Source organism: Carlito syrichta, unplaced genomic scaffold (assembly GCF_000164805.1).
Source record: "Carlito syrichta isolate Samal-C Ts95f unplaced genomic scaffold, Tarsius_syrichta-2.0.1 Scaffold138367, whole genome shotgun sequence".
NCBI lineage: Eukaryota > Metazoa > Chordata > Mammalia > Primates > Tarsiidae > Carlito > Carlito syrichta.
Window position 1 is genome coordinate 247,460 of NW_007082463.1, and position 24,920 is coordinate 272,379.

Below are 24,920 nucleotides of genomic sequence, written 5' to 3' on the forward strand. Positions count from 1 at the left end.
AAAAAGCTGATTCTTCGAAAGGATAAACAAGATCAATGGTCCCCTAGCTAGACTGACCAAGAAAAAGAAAGAAAAAACCCAAAGAAGCACAATCAGAAATACAAAAGATGAAGGCACATCTCATCCTGAAGAAATACAAAAGATCATTAGAGACTACTATGTACACTTGTATGGAAACAAGCTTGAAAACCTCAAGGAAATGGAGGACTTTCTGTCATCACATAACCTGCCTAGGTTGAAACAAGAAGAAATTGAGACTCTATATAGAACAATAACAATCAAGGAAATTGACTATGTAATAAGAAAACTACCTACAAAAAAAAGCCCTGGACCGGATGGCTTTCCAGCAGAATTCTACAAGACACTTAAGGAGGAACTGATTCCAATCCTACTAAAGCTATTTCAGGCAATTGAGAAAGATGGAACCCTCACCAAATCATTTTATGAAGCTAACATCACATTGATACCCAAGTCAGGTAAAGACCCAACAAAAAAAGAGAACTACAGGCCAATATCTTTGATGAACATAGACGCTAAAATTCTCAACAAGATCCTAGCAAACCGGATTCAACAACACATCTCACAAATCATTCATTATGACCAAGTAGGATTCATCCCTGGGACGCAAGGCTGGTTCAACATTCGCAAAACAATAAATGTAATTAAATACATCAACAGATGTCAAAGCAAAAACCACATGATTATATCATCAGATGTAGAAAAAGTTTTTGATAAAATCCAGCACCCCTTCTTGAGAAAAACCCTCGAACATCTAGGCATACGGGGAACATACCTCAAAGTAGTAAAAGCCATCTACGAGAAACCCACAGCCAGCATACTCCTAAATGGACAAAAATTGGAACCATTTCCCCTGAAAACTAGAACACGACAAGGATGCCCACTCTCACCCCTCCTGTTCAATATAGTATTGGAAGTCCTGGCTAGAGCGATCAGAGAAGAGAAGGCAATCAGGGGTATCCAAATAGGAAAAGAGGAAGTCAAATTGTCTCTCTTTGCAGATGACATGATTGTATACTTTGAAAACCCAAAAGAATCTATCAAAAACCTCCTTACACTGATAAAGGCCTTTGGCAAAGTCTCAGGATATAAAATAAATGTGCAAAAGACAATCGCATTTCTTTACACCAATAATAAACAAAAACCCAAATAAGAAGCACAATTCCATTCCCCTTCAATTTCCTTTCTAGCAATCTGATCTAATCATTTTGCTAAATTCTATTCTATTATTCAGCGCCTAATATACAGAAATAATCGTTCTTTAAGAAATCTAGAAATATATTTATTCATTGACTTTGGATTAACCTGCCAACTATAAAGCAGTCATTTCTCCAAAATCATGCCAAATGCTCTTATTTTAAAAGTTAAATACCCCTACCTATCACCATATACAAAAATTAACTTTAAATGGATCAAGGACCTAAACGTAAAACCTCAAACTATAAGAATCTTAGAAAATGCAGGAGACACCCTTATGGAAATTGGAACTGGCAATCAATTCCTATTCAGAACCCTAAAGGCCAATACCTTAAGAAATAAGATAGACAAGTGGGACCTCATAAAATTAACGAGCTTCTGCAAAGCAAAAGAAACCATCAAGAGGGCAGGGAGACAGCCCACAGAATGGGAAAAAATATTTCCCAACTGTTTATCCGACAAGGGCCTAACACCTAGGATCTCCAAGGAACTGAAATGCGTCAAAAGGAAAAGAACAAACAGCCCCATAAAAAGTGGGCAAAAGACATGAATAGACACTTCTCAAAAGAAGATAAATGGGCAGCCAACAGACACAAGAAAAAGTGCTCAGCCTCACTCATCATCAGAGAAATGCAAATCAAGCCCACATTGAGATACCACCTAACCCCAGTAAGAATGGCTATAATTAATAAAACAAACAACAAGAGATGCTGGCGAGAATGTGGAGAAAAAGGAATCGCTTCTACACTGCTGATAGGAATGCAAACTAGTACAACCTCTTTGGAAAACAGCATGACGATTTCTGAAAGAACTAAAAATTGACCTTCCATATGACCCAGCAATTCCCCTATTGGGAATATACCCGGAGGAACTCAAATCATTCTACCAAAAAGATACCTGCACACGTATGTTTGTTGCAGCTCTATTCACAAAAGCAAAAACATGGAACCAACTGTGTCGCCCATTGAAGCTGGACTGGATAAAAAAAAATGTGGTACATATACACGATGGAATATTATGTAGCCATAAGGAACAAATATATGGACTTTGCAGCAACTTGGATGGATTTGGGTTGATCGTACTCAGTGATTATCACAGAAACAAAGAACAGAGTTCCATATGTTCTCACTCATAAATGGACCTTGAACAATTATAATGCTATAAGAAAGTGATTGGCAGTAATGGCAAGCTGTCAGGGGAGGAGGGAAGGATTGGCAGTTGAGGGAATCTGCTAGGGGAGGGAAGGGCATACCTCATCAACAAGGGTACCTGCATGATCAACGTTTGTATACCTAACCCTGAATTGCACCCCACATCTTTATAATAAAAATTTTTTTTTAAAGTTAAATTATCCTCGTATTAAACTGTTCAGGGTCAAAGGAAAAAAGAGGTCACCGGGGAGAAACAAATGCAACCAATTTCAAAATTTAAAAGCCATAGCTCTAAGATCGGAAAGTTGATAGACTTACTATTTCCAGTTAACATAAATATCTACAAAACAGGGAAAGTCTGTATCACTTTTACACCAACTGAGATAATAGGACTCCCCAATAGCACTATCACCCTCCACCCCATCTTCCCTTAAAAAGGTGTGCCAATTCACTTGTTCCTCTTTGTTATATTAGGAGATTTTTAAAAGAACAAGCTGTGTTATACTGTCCTTTTTGCAACATCACCAAATGCTGACCTTTTGCATATCTGATAGCAAACAAATTCCCAGGAGAAACTTTTTCTGCCTAGAGCATCAGGTGAGACAAAGCCAACTGAAGCTTGCACAGAGAAAACCAGCTCTGGGCTAGGTCTAACAGGGATCTCTGTGAAGGACAGCCAGAAGAGCAGAGACAATGATGTCTTGAAAAGACTTGCTCATTTTCATCAACAAGAGATAACAGAGGAGAATAAAAGACCTACCCAGGCTCAGTATCTGGCATGTGAGGACACTGCCAGTTCAAACCAGCACAGCTTACCTTTCATTAGTTTCTATATCAAAACAGAACCTCTTGTCAATAGACTCCGTTTTCCTTCTCACGCAGTACTTCAGAGTTAAGTCCAAGGGCCCCTGATATAAAAGAAAGATTAACAGGAAATTTGAAAAAAGTCACAGAAGCGATCTCTGCATCTTACAGTGTCCTCATTGTCATTTGGAAGGTGTCTGTCTAGGCAGCAGGAGCAACGTGTAAACTCACTGAGAGCCTTGTCCCTTCAAACGGTACTCCCAGCAAGATGGCAGATGGTTTGTTCCTGCTCCAAGCATCAACGGCTGAGACCAGGAAAAAAATGCTCAGAGTAGTCCAGCATTCTTTCCCAAGCATGGAAGATTAAATAGGAGGCTCAGTACACATCATCCAAAGGGAAGGTAAGAGAAATGGGCTACCCAAATGACAGTAAGTGTACAGAATAAAACTTTCATAAGGCTTCTAGGTAGGAAGGCTGCAATGGGCTAAGTGGCTGTCTGAAGCCCTCCTTAAAAGTCAGAGGGAAGTTGAGCAAAGAAGCTTCCTTTAAAGTGTCAGATAAAGGAGGGGAAACAAATGTTTCTGTTCCCCAACTCCAGACTCATAAGGAAAATGGGAATCACAAAAACATTCGCTCAAAAAGTAGGGCAATAGTAGGGAATATAAGCAATTTGTTATATTAGTCAAGGTGGCATTTGATATTTCATATATGCAGGATAGTGTGGCCCACCTTACACCTGTGGCCATTAAAGACCATTGAAACCCACTGTGTCAGCTTTCAGTCCATAAACTGAAATTCTACAGTCTACTTTTTTCAATTTCCCTTTCTATCTCAACAGAGAATGTGGTACAGAATAAGTAACATTTATTTATCACCTACTAATTATCACATGTTGAGCTAGGTTTTTTTTGTGGGTTTTTTTTGTTTGTTTTTTTTTTGAGTTGGAGTCTCACTCTGTTGCCCAGACTTGAGTGCAGTGGCCGCTCCCAGCCACTGCAGCCTTGACCTGCTGGGCTCCAGCGATCCTTCCGCCTCAGCCTTCCAAGTAGCCGGAATTACAGGCATGCACTACCACGCCCGGCTGATTTTTTTTTTGATTTATTGTAGAGATGAGGTCTCACTGCCCAGGCGGCTCTCGAACCCGTGGGCTCAGGCAATCCACTCACCTCAGCCTCCCAAAGGCGCAGGATTACAGGCTGAGCCACCGAGCCCGGCTGTGCTAGGTATTTTTAAACTAACCTTCTTCATAACAACACTTAAAGGGAAGTAAAGCTCAGAGAGATAAACCGGCTTGTCACCCAAGTTGGTGTAATGAAGTAGCAACAAACTAGGAAGCTTAACACCTGGGATCTTGTTTCAGTTATGCCATTCACTTATCTATGTGACCCTGGGCAAATCATTTTCCCTTTCTGAGTCTTAACCTCACAATCTATTAAATGGGAACAACATACCTACCTCATTATCTCAAATTCAGAAACACAAGTGCCTAGACGATGCCAAGGCACTATGCTATCCACACTGACCCATGTGGCCAATCACCCAAAACTTCTTTTTCACTGACACACTCAACCTCTTGCAGCCCAACCCTTCAACTGGTCCTATACTATAAAAATCTCAACCCGATGTCACATGTTAATCTTTTAAGATGACAGGGATAAACAGATTCATGTGCTCACCCTTCCTCTTTAAACGCTCAACACCCTCTGTTTCAGTGGCATTGCGACTCAGGGGCCTAGGTCCTGTTCACCAATCTAGCCTTATCTACAGCCACTGCCCACCTGTTTAATGCCCTATCAGTGTACAAGTACCCATATTTCACAAACACATCATGCTATCTCATGACTCCATGATTTTGCATATGTTATCTCCCCTTCCCAAAATGACTTTGTCTATATTCTTTGCCTAACTCTTGTTTTACAAACTGCAGTCAGGTTTCATTTCCTTCAAAATTCTTCCCCAACCCCATGTAGTGCCCACTATGTGTTTTGCACATTACATTCAGATTTCCTGTTTTTTGGTCTGATTTCCCCACTTGACAGAGAACTCCTCAAAAACATTGTTTTATTCATTTTTATACCTGTAGTACCTAGTTATTGCTCAATAAGTGCTTATGAACTAAATTACCATCCTAGCCACTTTTCTGATGAGGAAACTAAGACTAAGTAACACTAAGTAATGTTAATGACCTTAATGACTCAAGGTCACCTTAATAACTCAGGGTCAAAAAGCTACTAGAGCACAGAGCTAAGACTTAAACTCAGTTCTTGAGATTCAAAATGCAGCACTTTTTCTTCTAGCCACAACTTCCTAACAGGGAAAGAATGAGGCTGTAAGATAATATTATTTGGGAAGGTGATCAGAAAAGTGAGCAGATGAGAGTTGACAAGCTGAACTAGTGGGGAACACTGGTAAATGTTATAGTCAGAAGGAGAGCCAATTTCTCCATCTTCAAATTGGGTTCATGACACTTATTTAACATAGCTGCTGGGAGAGAAAATGGGGAACACTAACAGGCTGGATGGAACAGTAGCCTAGCTAAGTGCCTGGTATACAGCAGACATTCAAGAAATAGTAGCACACCACTCTTATTATTATAGTATCATTTATTTGTAATATTTACAATTCTAAAAAACAAACTAGAACTAAGAACTGAGACAGAGAACTGACACAGATAGAAATCATTCCCAACTCTAGTTTGAGTAAATGCAATAATTTCTTCCACCTCCTCCTACCTTCTAAATGAGAAACCAAGTTCCTCTTTCCACTCCATAAAGAATTCCACAATAAAACTGCTTATGCTGACATCAATACAGCTTTGCAAGCAGCCATTCAATGAAAAGAGATAAAGAAAAACTAAAAAGAGGGCTTGTTCTCATCTGCTAGGAGGATATGAAAGTGGTATCTGCTGACTCTGTCTTTAGCTTTGCAATAAGTACATATGAACAGCAAAAGAAAGTACCTACATGACATTACTGTCTACCAGAAGAGCTTTCCTGTCCAGGATTTAGAAAGTAATATGTATAGAAAAATAAAAGAAAGACCATAGGTCAGTATTGCTTATAAGCACTTGCTACTCAGTTACATCAGCTAAGTTCTGACTGACTTGGAACAAATTCTGTGCTGCAGCACAAGATGAATTTATTGGAGTCACCCCAAAGAGTGCTTTGGCAATTCGCAGACTGGAAACTGAGGAGAGTTTTGAAGTCATGAATGAGTAAATGGTCCACGATAAAAGCACAGATGAGGATTCTAGAAACCTCGGTTGATATACTTCTCTAGAAGTCATCACCCATTTCCCACATTTAAGCAGAATGGAAAATATCATGGTAAAGACCCCCAAAAAAGCAATTTTCAACAGCCTGCAATCAAATCTCATTTCTCTCTAATTTCATATGTATATATACACCACACAAGAGAGAACTTCCATGGAAAGCACGAGTGACAGAGATGAATTGCCCCAACTGTTCTCCAAATTCCTCCCTACCTAAAATGAGTTTTCATATACTATTTCCAATGCTAACAAGTAAACCTTGAATTGCTTCCAACAATTTGTAAAGAGTGGAAATGCTTAAAAATCATACATTAAAACCATATCTGAGAGACAGTTAAAGTGGAAAGGGACAAATTGAACTACTTCTAGAATATAAACAATCTGTCTGATAGTCATCTTGTGTGTATGTGCGCGCACGGGCACACTCACATGTGTATAAAAAATCATGTTCTTCTAGGTGAGTGAACTTCTCAATGTGTCAAATTTATCATGTCATTTTGGGGACTTGGGGAAGACTTGGAGAGCAGAAGATAAGCTAGTAATTGCTTGAAGATATTTGAGTGTTACATAGAATGTGGGTATAGGAATCTGGACATTGATTCCTATTTTTAAAACTTGCTACTTATAAGAATCCTACAGTATCCTTTTAAGAGCCTTCTTAAGAGCAATTCATACATAATTTTGCATAATTTCTTTGTACAATGTGACAAGCGCTTGTAATAATAAACAGTCTGAAAGACAAAAGGTACTTTTAGAAGACCTGACATGAAGATCTGACATAATTAACAGAGAGATTTTTTTTTAACTCAACTCCACGGTATCTGACCCAAAGCAAACTTAGGTGGAGAACATATAAGTAAAGTCATGGCTTCACATAACAGTGATGAACTCAACTTCTGGACATAAAGTCAAAGTGTATTCTTTTTTGAGATGTATTTACAAAAATTTGGCACAAACAAGAACTGACCTGCTTAGCACCTGGCTTCTGCTCCATAGGCGTCATGGTGAGTGTTTTGGTCTCTTTCTCATACCGGCAATAGTATTTCACCCAGGATATCCCCAAAGCCCCTACAAAGATAGGCAAAAGTGAGCGGACAGAATAACTGTTTTAGCTGTACAGTCAGTCCACGCCTAAGATGTCAGCTGTTTACAGTTTGCTCTTTACAGTCAAACTCCAGATCTAGCCCTACCCTTGCTCTGAGTTCCACCCTTCCATATTCACCTGCCTGCTATACATACAGAGATCCCAACCTTCACCAAATACATCCACAGTTGCTCCTGGCTTGCTCCAAACCTACTGTCCCTGCCATGTTCCCTACGAATGATACCACCATACATCCCAGAAGCTGGAGACATCTGTCATGTGTTCTTCCTTCTCTGTAACCAGTCCCATGTGTTTGGTCATTGTGTTCTGCCCCTTCTATACCCCATATGACTCTAATTCAGTGGTCTCCTTCTCTCTGCCACTTTTAGTACTGAATTAGTTAAGGACCCTACTGCAGTCTTATTTGCTAATGCTTTATGAAATGTTTCAAGCAAAACAAAACTCCACTATTTCTCCAATTAATTATTTCACTTGCCTTCTCTCTGGTGTCGCCATCCCTGATCACTTCTTTGCAGTCCATTCTCCACTCTTTTACTAGAGGAATATACCTCTATTTATGACATACCCCTTATTCTAAAACACACATGGCTTTTCCACTATCTCTATACTTTTTAGCTTGCCTACAATGCCTTTGATGATGTGATAGAAACGTACCTTTCCAGCCTTGTCTTTTGGCTTCCTTACCTCTGTGTTTCTGTCTTAATGAATTACTTTCAGTTTCCACATAAATAGGTGGCCATATAAATTATAGTACCAAATCAAGACTCTCTTAAAAGTGAATGGGGTATTATTATTATTATTATTTTTTTTTTTTTTTGAGTTGGAGTCTCACTCTGTCGCCCAGACTGGAGTGCAGTGGCCGCTCCCAGCCACCGCAGCCTCGACCTGCTGGGCTCCGGCGATCCTTCCGCCTCAGCCTTTCAAAAAGCCGGAATTACAGGCATGCGCTACCACGCCCGGCTGATTTTGTGATTTTATTGTTGAGATGTTAGGTCTCGCTGCCCAGGCGGGTCTCGAACCCGTAGGCTCAGGCAATCCACTCACCTCAGCCTCCCAAAAGCGCGGGATTATAGGCTGAGCCAACAAGCCCGACAGGGTAGTATTATTAATCAGGACAACTGGTATAAGGCAGGACTGCTCTGGGCCAACCAGGACCCTATAAATCAACCATGTCCTCCCACACCCTTACCCTTACTCATATAGTGGTAGAAACCCGAAATTCTCTTCCCTGTTTTATTACCTGTCAAACTCCTATTCACCATTCAAGTTCTAGTTCAAATATCACTTCCTCAGTGGAGACTTTAGATAAATGCCCAAAATAAAATGCCCAACACATTTCATATAATTATTGATATACTTATCTGTCTTCCCTATCAGACTGTGAACATCTTGAGGACAAAAACCATGGTTGAATCAGTTTTTCATTTTATCCCCAATGCTTTGCATAGTAGCTGGCAGAAATGATGCTCATTAAGCATATGTTCAACTGAGTAGCGATGTCATACGCAATTGACAAATTAGAAAATTAGGGCACTGATGGATCACACAGCATATAGTTCTCAACTAGGGGTAAATGTCTCAGGGGACATTTGGCAATGTCTGGAAACATTTTAGGTTATCCTGAAGAGTGCTATTAGCATAAAATGAAGAAAGGCCAGAAATGCTTCTAAAAACACACTAAACAAAGGACCACTCCCCAAACCAAAGAATGATATAGGCCAAAATGTCAATGACTCTGACATTGAGAAAGCCTGTGATTCAGAGTCGAGGAGGTAAACCTCACAAGTGGGAGAACACATCTTTCAAAACTGTCAAAAGTTAATTGCTCTAAGGGGAGAAAAGCATGATCATTTCGCTGTTGAAGTGCCATGCTTTGTGTATTACAGTGGATTTTGCCACTGGCAACCACTGAGTATGTCTCTTCTGCCTGCTGCCAGGTAGAATAACTCTGGGCAGAAACTGAAATCACAGACTTTGGGGACACTGGTTCATTCATTCAAAAGGAAAATCAAATAGCATGTGCAGGTGTTCATAATGTTGCTTAGGAGGAAGGATGGCTTAAATCCTCTGAAACACTCAATGACTGAACAACTTATCCCATTTTCCTTGTTTAGCAATGAACTACAAATGCTATCCTGTCCACTAAAATCATGATAGTCCTTAAGTGCTTGAAGAGAAACCATGGGATCCAAAAGCAGTGGATGGTATAGGGTATAGTGGTAAGTGAATGGATTTTTGCATCTCACATATCTGAATTTAATCTTAGACTTGCCACTTGTTAGTTGGGCAACTTTCTGTTTTTGTTTTTGTTTTCTGAGTTGGAGTCTCACTCTGTCGCCCAGACTCGAGTGCAATGGCTGCTCCTGGCCACCGCAGCCTCGAACTGCTAGGTTCCAGCGATCCTTCTGCCTCAGCCTTCCAAGTAGCTGGAACTACAGGCATGTGCTACCACGCCCAGCTAATTTTTGATTTATTGTAGAGATGAGGTCTCACCAAGTTGCCCAAGTGGGTCACAAATCCGCGGGCTCAGGCAACCCACTCACCTCGGCCTCCCAAAGCGCTAGAATTACAGGCTGAACCACCGAGCCTGGCCTGGGCAACTTTCAAATGGTGACCTATCTGATATCTGAACCTTAGTGGTCTCATGTGTAAAATGGATATAGGGTGGTGGCAAAGATTAAAGAAAATGGTGTTTTTAAAGCACTTTAGCACCATAGCAGGTGTAATAAATATTATTTTTCTGCCTTCTTTTCTCTACCTCTCTATTTTCCCCAATCAAAGAGTTACCACAAGGATGAAACAATTACGAATCCTCATTTTACTCTTAGAAAAAATCTTAGGTCTTATCACCCTAGGGTTTTTGTTAGACAAATTCTTAATTTCTCCTAAGCTTCTCCATTCTTTTTCTGTCCACTATTCCCTGCACTCTAAGGAGCTTTAGCTATCAGGGGCTCTATGAACAATATGGGTGCACAGAATGTGGAAATGTAAAGTGGCTGTAGGTGCTAGCCTACTGAAAACCAGTGGATAATATCCCTGTGTTCCCACACACATTTCTCTTGCGTATAAAGATAGCCTTCAATGGTGGGTTGTCCTGGAAGTTTGCGTGTCTGAGGAGCTTCTTTCATTCTTTTCTTGAGTTCTTCCATCTCTTCACGGGTACTGGAGAAATGATTTCTTGTCTGTCAAGACATAATTAGAAAAATAATTATCATCATCACCATTATCATGAATAAGAATTTATTGGTCAGTGACTCAGTACAGTTTTCTCTGCTTACAACACGTGCTACAACACAGCAAAAAGTAATGTTGAATGCTGTAGTGACTAGAAAACAATTTTATGATTTAAATGGTACTTAAGACTGGATGAAAAAGAGAAATATAAATGGCAGCATACTCATAAACACATAGCTGGGAGCTTTTATTCCTAATAGGAATCATATAGACTCAAATAATTAAGGACCAGACTGATCCCTGTGTTACAACAAAGTAGATGGCAGAGAAGATTTCCAAAGATAATATTATCATGGCAACTTCTAAGTTCTGTCTCAAATATAGTTACTTCCTAGTTGATATTGGTTAAAACTCTGGTCATGAGGATAAAATATATGACAGGGTGCTCTCTTTGAAAACAGGCCAACAGAAGTTATGCTTTCATACTGGAAAACACCAAAGACTAATGCTGAGACATCTGTTTAAATGTATATAACTAACTAAAACACAATGGCAAGACATGGTTTGAAATGTGGGTGTGAAAATAACTGGAAATATATTTTTAATGTGTAGTCTCAAGACTATGACATGATGTCAGTGAAAAAGATGATCTGAACCGGGCTCGGTGGCTCAGCCTGTAATCCTGCGCCTTGGGAGGCTGAGGTGAGTGGATTGCCTGAGCCCACGGGTTCGAGACCCTCCTGGGCAACTTGGTGAGACCACATCTCTACAATAAATCAAAAACTTAGCCGGGTGTGGTAGTGCGCGCCTGTAGTTCCAGCTACTTGGAAGGCTGAGGCGGAAGGATCACCGGAGCCCTGCAGGTCAAGGCTGCGGGGGCTGGGAGCAGCCACTGCACTCCAGTCTGTGTGACAGAGTGAGACTTTGACTCAAAAAAAAAAAAAAAGAAAGAAAAAGATGATCTGTGCTGCCCAATTTGATCAGTCCACACTACCATTATCATGTAAATGAGTCACCCATATGTATGCATGCAAAGGCTTATTGTTACACTCAACTTGTCAAGTTATAAATGGAGATTCAAGTGATTAACTTGGTTGTAGAAAGATTGTTTTTCAATCAGCAGAAGACAGAGGATCTCAAATGTTAGTGAAGGAGAGTATGAAGAAAGAAAAAATAATACCAACTGTAAGTCACAATCCCCCTAAACAACCAAGTGAGGCGTATTTCCACTACAACTTACCAGCATTTTTCATATAATAAAAATACATCTATAAATTTCATGCAATGTAAGTCACCACCACAGTGATGCATTTTCTGACTCTACCAGGGAGCCAACCGCTCCATTCTCTCTGCCTTTTAAGAAACTATGATCCTGACTCTACTGTAGCATTTACCATAATGCATTATAAATTATCTATGTTTGTGTCTATCTCCTCCAAGAAACGGTATGTGTTGCCTTCAAAACAGAAAAACTTACATGCATCATTATGTCATGTCCAGTGCTTTTCATAATATCTGCCATAGACGTATGCTCACTGTGTCCATAAATGTTTGCTAAATGTGGGTTAAACAAATGAATGTGTAAAACAATATATGTGACAAAGATGAGAAGGTTGGGACTATATCTATCTATAAGAACACGCATGACAAAGTGGAGAAACCCCTTTAAAAATATTTTTTTACTCTAGTAATAAATAGTAAGAAAAGTAAAAAGAAAGAGAGGAAAGAAAGGGCAAAAATGGGTGTTTGTGATAATAAAACCCACAGAGAGAGTGTCTTGAACTACCAGGGAAATCGCTTAAAACCTGTGCTTAAATAAGTCATAGCTGGGTTCTGATCTAGGAAAGATGCAACAAATTAGCAGCATTTCATAAATATTGGATAGATGGAGATATTGGTGTGTGAACAGATGGGTTTGAACAGCAGTCAGCCTAAAACAGAGAAGTGGAACTGAAAGAGTAAGAACAGGTCATTAGTGGCTGGAATGCAATAATCTAGAATTCCAAGGCAAAGGTCATTGGGACTGAAATCCAATCAGAATAGAGAAACAAGTGGAAAAACCTACAAGCAAACTCACATTCTGCAAACTGAGCTGAAGCTGCTGTTTGTATGGGAGGAAATCCTGTGTGAGCTCCACAGTCAAGCTGTTGGAAATGAAGAGGCTATGAAGAAAGGCCAAGACCTAGGAAAAAGATGGAAAAATAACATTATCACCAGAAGCTGCTAATTAAATAAGATAATCATGAACTTAGAAAAGAAACTCTACAGTTCTTACCCAGTATAGTGTTAAATGCAGTCATGCAAATACAAACATGTCTACACATAACTACTTTCATATTAAGTTAAACATTTACCTTTGACTCAGCTTCAGAAAATAAGACATCAACACATTTATTCACCTAAAGCTTGTTCAGATAGCACACAAAGCCATTCATCATTTGGACAATATGGAAACAGACCATGTATTTTCTCTATATATCCTCAGGACTGGTACACAGTAGGTGCTCAATAAATGTTGGTGAATGAATAAATAAGTAAATAGATGAATGAATAAAGTAAGATTCTGTACCTTAATGAAGACTAATAATGCTAAAAGATCAAAAGAGCCTGAACCAATTTTCAAATTTGAAAGGTTTCAAGGGGATGCAGAGAAAGACATCCAAATGATCAATAATGTATTTTAAATGTTTAGAAAGTTCAACCTGAATGTAAATCAAATAGAATACACATCAATTAAAAACAGAATATATGATTTTTATCCAATAAGTATTTTTAAATAATGCTCAATGCTGGTAAAGTGTAATAGGTAGTAAAAATTGTTCTATTCTTTTTAGAAAGCAAATAGATGATAACTGTGTGTGTGTACACATATATTTGTACCACATATAAAAACTACATGAATGTTGGGAGTGGAGTTGTGTGTATAATCCCAGGAACTCGGGAGGCTAAGACAGAAGGACTGCTTGGGATCAGGAGTTCGAGACCAGCCTAGGCAACATAGCAAGACCCTGTCTCTAAAAAATAAAATAAAATCAGTAAAAATAAAAAATAGTTTAAAAAATTTTTAAATATATAATAAACACACATGTGCATGTATAATACATATGTGTGTAAAAGTGTGAGTACTACAATCACACTCATATATACAATCCATTTCTCTCCCAAGCTCCTCCATCTCAGAAAATGACATTACCACCCCCTCATCCAAGCCAGAAACTACAGAATCATTCCCAATTTCTCTCTTTTACTCTTACTTCACTCTAGTTCATCAGTATTTCCTGTCAGCTTTTCCTACAAAATATGTTCCTAATCCAGGCATTCTTTACTATTTCCCTAACCGAAGCCATTGTTTCTTGCCTAGACACTGCAAGTAGCCTCCTAACTGGTTAAGTCGCTTCCACTCTTGGCCCCTATCAAGCTATGCACCACACTACAAAATAGGCCCAAATCAAATCCTGCATTAACACTCTTCACTGCTTTTCACCTGCAATTACACTAAAATCCAAACCCCTTACCATGTCTACAAGTTTTATGCCTTCCTATCAGACATCTCCTGCCACTCTCCTTTTCTCTCACCAGCATCCAAAGACAGAATCTTTTCGTTCCTTGAGAACACTATTCTTTCCTAATTTAAGGGCTGTTCGCATGTGTTTCTGTGTGCATGGTATGTTATTTCCCCACTATTCTCATGGCTGTATCTTCTCTTCCTTTACATCTCATTGATAATGGCATTTTCAAAGGTCTCCTTCACAACTTGATCTAAATTAGCTTCCCATTTTTGCTCTTTATTTTAAACCTTTTTTATTTCCTTTACAGTCTTTATCACACCTTTGAATTACTTTAATTATGTTCAAACTAATTCTTTTTCTGTCTCTCCATCCCCTTTCTCTAAGTCTAATCCACAACAGAGTATAGTCTTAATAAAGAAACTAAGTCATTCTCATTCACTATACATTTACCTGTGTCTAGCACAGTGCCTGAAACATGAAAAAAAATAATAAGGATTTGTTAAACAAATACTTGCTTTCACATATACAGATATATGCAAGTTTGAACACAGATACACAAGTACATAGATATACATGTTCATCGTGTGCATTATATATACTTACACACATGTACAAAAACAAACGTCTATAATATACATGCACATATATAGAGCGAAAAAAATATGATAGAAAAATGGAAAATTTGGAAAGGAAAGTACCACAATATTAACAATTATTAGCTCTATATAAACAATTTGGTTTTTTTTTTTTCTATGAGTTTTTTCTAACATTTCTGCAATGACTGCACAGTTATTAAAATTCAACATGCTTGTTAAATCAAAGGATATCTAATCTTTTCAAATAAATTAAGGAGACTGTATTTGAAAATATTACAAAAGATAGAAGTAAAAATAGTAAAATGAGAAGTGATTGAATGAAAGGGACATGAGTTCCAAGCATAGAACTTGGTATATGAGGGGTACTTTCAGAAATTTACTAAAACCAATGCAGGAAGTAAGAGAAGGAAACGATGTAATAGGAAGAATGGCAGACAAATTGAGGGAGAAAGGAAAGAAGAAACTATGAAAAGGAAAGAGGAATAAAGAAAATAGTCACAAACAAAGAGAAAAAATGGGGGAAGGACAAGGGAGACAGAGAGAAGGAATATTAGTGAAAGAGCAAGAAAACATAAGCCACTTCCAAAGTGACTATATTCTTGACATTCATTATCAACCACTGAATATCTTTCACATTATTTGAGATTCAATTTTAGACCATTCATGAATAAAGAGAACTTACAGGCTCCACAATATTGAACTTCTTGGACTCCTGAACTTCCTGGATTTGATAAACATAATCAAGGGAAGACTCGAAGAAATTATGCCTCTCCTTGTCTACCTGGAGGTCTGCCTGTGGAGGAAGGGCAACAAATATCACATATTTGCATAATCGTTTGTGAAATTGTGCCTATAAGACTTGACAGAATGCTAGAGTTAAAGGAGCACATAGGCACCAACTAGTGATGTTACCTTTTATTTTACAGATAGGGAATCGAAAGCCAAGAGATCAAAAGTAACTGGCCCAAGGATTCCAATTTCTAGTCCAACATGTAAAAACCTTGAAAGTTATCAGACCCATCCTGACAATAATTTTTAAAAATGTGAGCAAATGGGAAATCAACAACTATTATTAGATCCAGCAGATAATTGAAGTCTGAGGAAAAAGTGCTACTTCAAAAACTAGACAGAAGAATACAGAGAATCAGAGTTTACCAGAGCAGAAGCCAAGGAGCAGAAGTGGGTGAGGGGAGGCAGGGAGGGGCATGTTACAATGGAAAGAAATGTAAGTCTAGACCTTATTTAAAAAGAAATAAAGAAATCTGAACACAAAACAACAATACCAGAAGACAATTGAGCCTCTGACAACTACAGCAACAGCAAATTAAGCACAGCCTAGCTCCTAGACAGATAAACACAAAACCTCCCACTAAAGACCCATTTAATTCAGTTCCTTTTGTCTGAGCATCATCTCTTACTTTCAAAATAGAAATTACAAGGCAAAAAATTTAAAAACAAAAAACACAGTCTGAAGAGAAAGAAGACATATCAGAACCATATGTAGATAAGGCAGAGATCGTAGAATTATAAGTCTGTCAATTTAAAGTAACTATGCTTAATATCATAAGTGTTCTAACGGAAAAGAGAGGACAACATGTAAGAACAGATAGGTAATAATAGCAGACATGAAAACGTGAAGAAGAAATCCAAAGGAAATGCTAGAAGTCAAAAATACTGTAGCAGAATTGAAGAATGCCTTTAATGGGTTCATCAGTACATTGAACAAAGCTGGACATAAAAATTTGTAAGCTTAAAAATTTGTCAATGGAAACTTGAAAACTGAAATGTAAAGAGAAAAACAAGTAAGAAATATGAAGTAAAATATCTATGAACTGGTGGAAAATTACAAAAGTTTTAATATCAAATACCGGAAGGAGAGGAAAAACAGAAAGGAACATAAGAAATAATTGAAATAACAATGACTGAGAATTTTCCAAAACACAAGACAAATGCCGAATCACAGATGTAGAAAGCTTAGAGAACACCAATCAAGACAAATACCAAAAAAACTACTAAGTAGGCATATCATATTCAAACTGCTGAAAATAAAAAACAAGACAAATCTTCAAAGAAGCAGGAGAGAAAAAAAAATGTTACCTACAAAAAGGCAAATAAAAGAATGACATCAGTCTTCTCTCAAGAAATCATTAAAAGAGAAGAGAGTGAAGTAAAATGTTTAAGTTATTGCAAGGAAGAAGCCCACCAATTCAAAATTGCATATGCTGCAAAAATATTCTTCCAAAGTGATAGAAAAATAAAGAACTCCTCAAAAGGACAGAAATTTAAGGAATTTGTCTCCAGTAGACTTGTCTTCCAAGAAATGTGCAAAGAAGTTCTCCAGATAGAAAAAAAAATATGTCAAGAAAGTGCACTGACATTGAAAAACAGAAGACTAGGGAAAAAATAAATGAAAATAAAATGGTATCTTATACTTTTCATATGCTTGGAGATTTTTTTATTTTTTTAATTTTAAAGATGTGGGGTATAATTTAGGATTTGGTATACAAGTGGGCATCATTCAGGTAACTTTGGGCCTCCCTAAGGTCCCCACTTTGCCTGGTTTAAGATCAGGTACACTAATTAATGTTGTGCCTCCCCATCACACCCACCCACCCCAGGAGTATCCCGCTATGGCCAATCCCTTTCTTATAGTATTACAGTCAATGTTCAAGGTCTGCTTATGAGTGAGAACATGTGGTTTCTGTGACAGATTACTGAGTATGATAGACTCTAAATCCATTGAAGTTGCCACAAAGTCCATATGCTTGTCCTTCTTTATAGCTGCATTATATTCCATTGTGTGTATGTACCACATTTTTTTATCTAGACCAATTTCAATGGGCAGCACGGTTGGTTCCATGCTTTTACTATTTTGAATAGTGCCCATGCCATAAGAGATAAGACAAGTGGGACCTCATCAAACTGAAAATCTTCTGCAAAGGAAAAGGAACCATCAAGCCAGTGGGGAGACAGACCAAAGAAGAGGAAATACTATTTGCCAATTGTATATCTGACAGAGGGATCCAGGATCTACAAGGAACTCAAATGTGCAGAAAGGAAAAAAACAAAAGGCCTATTAAAAAGTAGGCAAAAGACATGAATAGACACTTCTTAAAAAAAGATATCCGGGCAGCCAACAGACACATGAAAAAGTGCTCAGCCTCACTCATCGTCAGAGAAAGGCAAATGAAAACCACACCGAGATACCATCTAACCCCAGTAAGAATGGCCATCAATAATAACACAAACAACAACAGATGCTGGAAAGGATGCGAAGAAAAAGAAACGCTTTTGTACTGCTGGTGGGAATATTTTTCTTATTCTTTTTTTTTTTTTTCCGAGTTGGAGTCTCACTCCATTGCCCAGGCTGGAGTGCAATGGCACATTCACGGCCACCCCAGAGTCCACCCACTGGGCTCTGGCAATCCTTCTGCCTCATCCTTCCAAGTAGCCGGAACTACAGGCGTGTGTTACTACACCCGGCTAATTTTTTTATTTATTGTAGAGACGAAGTCTCACCAGTATCGAACCCGCGGGCTCAGGCAATTTACTCATCTCAGCCTCCCAAAGCACTGGGATTACAGGCTGAGTCACTGAGCCTGGCCTTTTCTTATTCTCAAGTGATCTGACAGATACGATTTTATCTAAAATACTAATTGGAATAATATATTTGATAATTACAGTTTATGAATAATTAAAAAGAATGATAGCAATAGTATAAAAGAAACTGAAAATCTCCTTGAAAATAGTCTGTTGTATGGTTGTTGTGAAGCCTATAAGCAACACAGTGTATCTTGCATGTGGACATGGATTATAAATGCGTATTTCAAGCTCTAAGACAAACCCTAAAAAAAAAAAAAAAAAAAGAATATACTTAGAGGACAGAAATCACATAAAATATTCAATTAAATCAAGAGAAGGCACAAAAAGACTGAAAGAAACAAACAACAAAACCAATAAATGAAAAAAGGAACAGATGGAGCCCAGTGGCTCAAACCTATAATCCCAGCACTTTGGGAGGCTGAGGTGAGAAGATTGCCTGAACTCATGGATTCGAGACCAGCCTAGGCAACTTGGTGAGCCCTCATCTCCACAATAAATCAAAACATTAGCTGGGCATGGTGTCGCACACCTGTAGTAACCGCTACTCAGAAGGCTGAGGTGGAAGGATTGCCTGAGCCCAGCAGGTTGAGGCTTCAGTGGCCGTGATCGTGCTGCCACTGTCCTTCAGCCTCAGCGACAGAGTGAGACCCTGACAAAAAAAAGAAAAGAAAAAGAAAAGAAAATAGTAACAAAGTAGATACTATTCAAACAATATCAATGATCACTTAAAATGCCAATGATCTAACGTATTCAGTAAATGGTACTGGGAAAACTGGCTGAACATGCAGAAGATTGAAACTGGACCCCTACCTATCACCATACACAAAAATTAACTCTAAATGGATCAAAGACCTAAATGTAAAACCTCAAACTGTAAGAACCTTAGAAAATACAGGAAACACTCTTATGGAAATTGGAACTGGCAACCGATTCCTGATCAAAACCCAAAGTGCCCAGGCCATAAGAAATAAGATAGATAAGTGGGACCTCATTAAACTGACAAGCTTCTGCAAAGCCAAAGAAACCATCAAGAGAGCAGGGAAATGAAATACTTAGATACAAATCAAACAAAAAATGTATAAGATTTTTATGAGAAAAACCAGAAAACCTTGATGGAAGAAATCAAAGATCAAAATAAATGGAGAGATATTCCATGTACATGATTAGGAAGGCTTGACATTGTCAAGATGTCAATTTGTCTAAACCTGATCTATAAATTCAATATCAATCAAAACTTCTGCAAGTTCTATTTCTGTGCATATCAGAAAACTGCTTCTTCAGTTTATATGTAAATGCAAAAAATCCAGAATAACCAACAAAGAATCAAAGGGCATAGACAAAGTCAGAAGACTGACACAACTCAACTCCAAGATTACGATAAAGCTACAGTAATCAAAACAATGTGGTTTGGTACAAGAACAGACAAATAAATTAATATAACAGAATATAATGCCCAGATATAGACTGATATAAAGTCAACTGATATTTGCCAAAGGAGCAAAATCAATTCAATAGAGCAAAGATAGTCTTTTTAAAAATAGGGGTAGAACTACTGTACATTCTCATGTAAAATTGTAAAAAGATGCTACAGACAGGCTTTACATCTGTCAAAAACTTAACTAAAAATGGATCATAGACCTAAATGTAAAAACCTCAAACAATAAAACTCCTAGACGTTAACATAAGAGAATACATAAGTGGCCGTGAATTTGGCGTTGACTTTATGGATACAACATCAAAAGCACGGCTAAGGAAAGAAAGAAATGATAAGTTGGACTTTATTAAAATTAAAAAGTTACACTCTGCAAAAGACTATTAAGAGAAGAGAAAGGGAAACCATAGACTGGGGGAAAAAAATCTTTGCAAAATATGTATCTGAGGCTGGACTCGGTGGCTCAAGCCTGTAATCCCAGCACTTTGGGAGGACAAGGTGAGAGGGATGCCTGAGCCCACAAGTTCAAGAACAGCCTGGGCAACTTGGCGAAACTTCATCTCTACAATAAACTGGAAAATTAGCCGGGCATGGTAGCGCATGCCTGTAGTTCCAGCTACCTGGAAGGCTGAGGCAGAATGATGGCCTGAGCCCAGGAGGTTGACCCTGAGGTAGCCATGAGCATGCCACTGCACTCCTTTCTGGGTAACACAGTGAGTCTCCAAATGAAAAAAAAAAAAAAAAAACCAAACAAATAATGCCACCCCCGGGGGGGTACATCTCATCAACAAGGGTACCTGCATAATGAACATTTATATACCTAACCCTGAATTGTACCCTACACATTTAAAATAAAAACAAAAAAAAATTGCCAAACTTCAGATTACACAGATTTTTTAAAAAGTATCCGATAAAGGACTAGTACCCTAACACAGACAAAGAAGACTTAAAACACAATAAGAACACAATGACTGTGAGCCAAGATAGCCATACTGGAGCAGCAGATCAGCACCACTATCACCTAACAAGACAGAGAATAGAAGTTCCCCCACCATTAGAGGGAGAGACACTAAGTACTTTTGGTCAGAATAAACATTGTGAACTAAGAGAAGGTCTCTCTGAGCACGTTGAGTCCAGAAAGCCATGGCAGGCATAGAATTACAGGCAACTTAACCCTGACCCTGTGGCAGCCATGTACAGAAAAGGAAGATCTGTTCAAAGGAGGGGTGAATGATTGTAAGATACTTTGAATTTGTTCACATCCTCCTAAACACTGCACAAAATGTCAGTTTATGGGGGAGAAGGCATAGTCAGGATGCAGTGATGGGCACCAGAGCCCAGGTGAAATGGGGAGCAGATCCCATGAGGGAAGGCCTACCAGCAGGGTGAATCTAACTGGCATGTCTACCACCGGCACCTGGAGGAGCAACAAACCAGCGCCTCTCTTGCAAGGCAGGACACAGAGTGGGGATCCACAGTCGATTAAAGGAGGTACCCTGAACATATTTAGAAGGGTGAAACTCCCTATACCCAGTGTGGTCTACTTGAACATAAAGAGACCAAAAAGGCAGATGTTGGAACCCGGGTGCCCCAGCCACCCACAGTGAGCATGTATAGGAGTAGGGATTATGCTGGCTAGGGGAGGGGAGCAAGTAATTTTGGAACATGTAGGGTTGGGATCGATCCACCCATGCCTAGGCAGCATGATCCATCAGCTACACACAGGAGGGGCTGAAAACTGGCCATACTAGTTTAGCACCGGGAGACAAAATCTGCAGTAACAAGAACTTACCACAGAATGGACACATATGAGATAGAATCAACAAAGAAATGCATGCAACTCAGAATTTTAATGACGCAGAACACAAAAAAGCAGGCATCAGAGCACCAACAATGGAAACTCCCCAGAATGACCTGCCCCAGTTGACACAAACAAATCAGAGAATGAATGGCACAAATGAACAGGAACCAAGAGAAACATGAAGTGAAACTCAAATAAATCATACAGAAAGTAAAAGCAGAGCTGACCAACTATAAAACAACCTATTCTGAAATAATGGAAATAAATAACACCATCCTTGAAATCAACAACAAAGTAAAAAGTATTGGGAACAGGCTAAATCAAGCAGAGGAAAGAACCTCAGAGCTAGAAGACCAAAATATAGAATTAACACAGTCTTTCACAAACATAGAAGAAAATCTCAAAAATACGAAATAAAACCTCTGAGAGCTGAATTTATCAAAAAACCAAACCTCTGCCAAATTGGTATCTCTGAAGCAGAAAGGGAAAATGAGAACACCATGAAACTAATACTCCATGAGGTCATTCAAGAGAACTCACATCTTACTAGAGATGAACAACCAAGTGCAAAAGATTCACAGAACCCCCACAGGGCATTACATGAGAAGACTATGACTAAGACACATGATAATGTGCCTCGAAAAAGTAAGTATGAAAGAAAAAATTCTAAAAGCAGCAAGAGAGAAAAATCAGACTGACTACTAACTACTGATGAAAACCCATCAGAAGTGCTCCAGCTGTATCTGCAGAAAAAGCTACAAGGCAGACAGAATTAGAGTCCAATTTTTAATATTCTTGAAAATAAGTAATTCCAACCAAGAAATACCTACACAGTCAAGATAAGTTGCATTGGTGATGGAGAATTAAAATCCTTCCCAAATACCCAATCCCTAAGAGAATATGCCACCTCCAAACCAGCCACTCAGGATATGTATAAGAAAATGTTGAGCAAACACACACATACACACACATACATACACACAAACACACACACACACACACACACACACACACACACACACGGGCCATGCACATCACAAAAGTACAGGCAAAGACAGACTTACCAGAGCATACAGAGCACCCACAAAAAAATGAAAGCACACATATATATACAAGAACTAGTTAAAAGGAAACAAAGCAACCCCCTAAGAGCCCAATGACAAGAATAAACTCTCACATATCAATAATCAATTTGAACATGAATGAACTAAATGTGCTACAGAAGAGACATAGATTGTCAAAATAGATATTTTTTTTAAAAATGATTCAACAATCCTCAACATCCAGAAAACTCATCTCACCATAAAGAACACCCACAGACTCAAGTTTGGAGGCTGGAAAACGACCTTTCATGTGAATGGAAAACAGAAGAAAGCAGATGTAGCTATTCTAACATCAGACAAAGCAAACCTCAAGAAATCAAAAGTTAAAAATGACACCAAAGGACACTAGAAAATAACAAAAGTCTCCTCCAGCAAGAAATCTGCATCCTAAACATATATGCACCCAACCCAGGAGCACCAGGTTTTATAAAACAACTACTAAGTAAATTAAGAGAGGATATTGACTCTCACATAATCATACTTGGAGATCTAAATAACCTGCTAACAGCTATAAATAGATCATTGAGGTCAAAAATCAACAAGCAGACCCAGATCGTCAACTCAACACTCAGTTAAATAGACTTAGCAGGCATCTACAGAACACTTCACCCAAAAACTACATAGTATACTTTCTACTCATCAGCACATGGAACATACTCCAAGATCAATCACATTCTCAAACATAAATCAAGCATTAGCAAATTTCAAAAGACTGAAATAATACCATGTGTCTTCCCAGGTAACAGTGAAATAAAAATAAACATCACCACCTACAAGATTACTCCAAAACACAAAAAGACATGGACATCAAACAACATGCTGCTAAATGACTTCTAGGTAAAACACAGAAGTCTAGACAAATGAAAAGATTCCTGGAAACAAATGAAAACCAATGCACATCTTATCAGAATCTCAGGATGCCATGAAAGCAGTGTTAAGAGAAAAATTCAAACCATTACATGCACACATCAAGAAAACAGAACTATCACAATAAGCCTGACATCACACTGAAAGACGCTAGAAAGGCAAGATCACCTAAACCCTAACTTCAGCAGAAGACTCCAAATCACCAAAATAAAAAGCACAATCTCATTCACAATAGCCACAGAAAAATGAAATACCTCTGCAGCTTCCTAACCAGAGAAGTGAAAGACCTTTACAATGAAAACTACAAAACACTATTCAAAGAAATACAAGAAGACACAAACAAATGGAAACATATTCCATGCTCGAGGATTAGAAGAATCAACATTGTTAAGATGTCCATCCTACCATAGGCAATCAACAGATTCAACACAATACTCATTACATTACTAACATCATAATTCTCAGACCTGGAAATGACAATACAGAAATATTCATATGGAAACATAAATGACCATGAATAGCCAAAACAATCCTTAGCAAAAGAAACAAAGCGGGACTTTAAACTTTACTATAAGGCTACAATATTCAAATCAGCCTGGTATTAGTACAAGAACATGCATATGAACCAACAGAACAGGACAGAGATTCCAGAAGCAAAACCTCAATTTCTCAACAAACTCATCTCCAACAAACTCTCCACAAACAGCAGCTAGGGAGAGGAGAACCTATTCAGTAAATGGTGCCGGGAAATCTGGCTGAGAACATACAAAAGATCGAAACAGTAGCCAGACGTGGTAGCGCAAGGCTGTATTTGCGGCTACATGGAAGGCTGAGGCGGAAGGATTGCCAGAGCTCAGCAGGTCGAGGCCGCGGTGGCGGGAGAGTGTGCCTGTAGTTACAGCCACTTGGAAGTTTGAGGAGGAAGGATCACCTGAGCCCAGCAGATAGAGGCTGGGGTGGCCGGGAGCATGCCACTGTAATCCAGTCTGGGTGACAGAGTGAAACTCCAAAAAAAAAAAAAAAAGATTGAACAGGACTCCTAACAATGACCATACACAAAAACCATAAAGAGAGAGAAAAAAAAATCCAGAGAATGGGAAAAAATGTTTCCTAACTGGATATCTGACAAAGGCCTAAAATCCACAATGAACTCAAATGTCCCAAAAGGAAAAACACAGAGTCTCATTAAAAAGTGGGCAAAACAGCCGGGTACAGTGGCTCACCCTGTAATCCCGCACCTTTGGGAGGCTGAGATGAGTGGATTGCCTGAGCCCGCAGGTTCGAGACA

General features: G+C 38.7%; 1 protein-coding gene across 1 annotated transcript in view; it reads right to left on the reverse strand.

Moving 5' to 3' along the window:
• Positions 1–15,619, reverse strand: part of OPHN1 (oligophrenin 1) — a gene marked incomplete at its 5' end in the record, with an annotated part of 165,607 nt that extends 149,988 nt beyond the window's left edge. Inside the window, 5 exons of the mRNA XM_008049831.2 lie at positions 3,183–3,274; positions 7,410–7,510; positions 10,600–10,729; positions 12,799–12,903; positions 15,509–15,619. Coding sequence (XP_008048022.1) covers positions 3,183–3,274; positions 7,410–7,510; positions 10,600–10,729; positions 12,799–12,903; positions 15,509–15,619 — 539 coding nt within the window. The remainder of the gene's footprint in view (positions 1–3,182; positions 3,275–7,409; positions 7,511–10,599; positions 10,730–12,798; positions 12,904–15,508) is intronic.
• Positions 15,620–24,920: the final 9,301 nt, after the last annotated feature.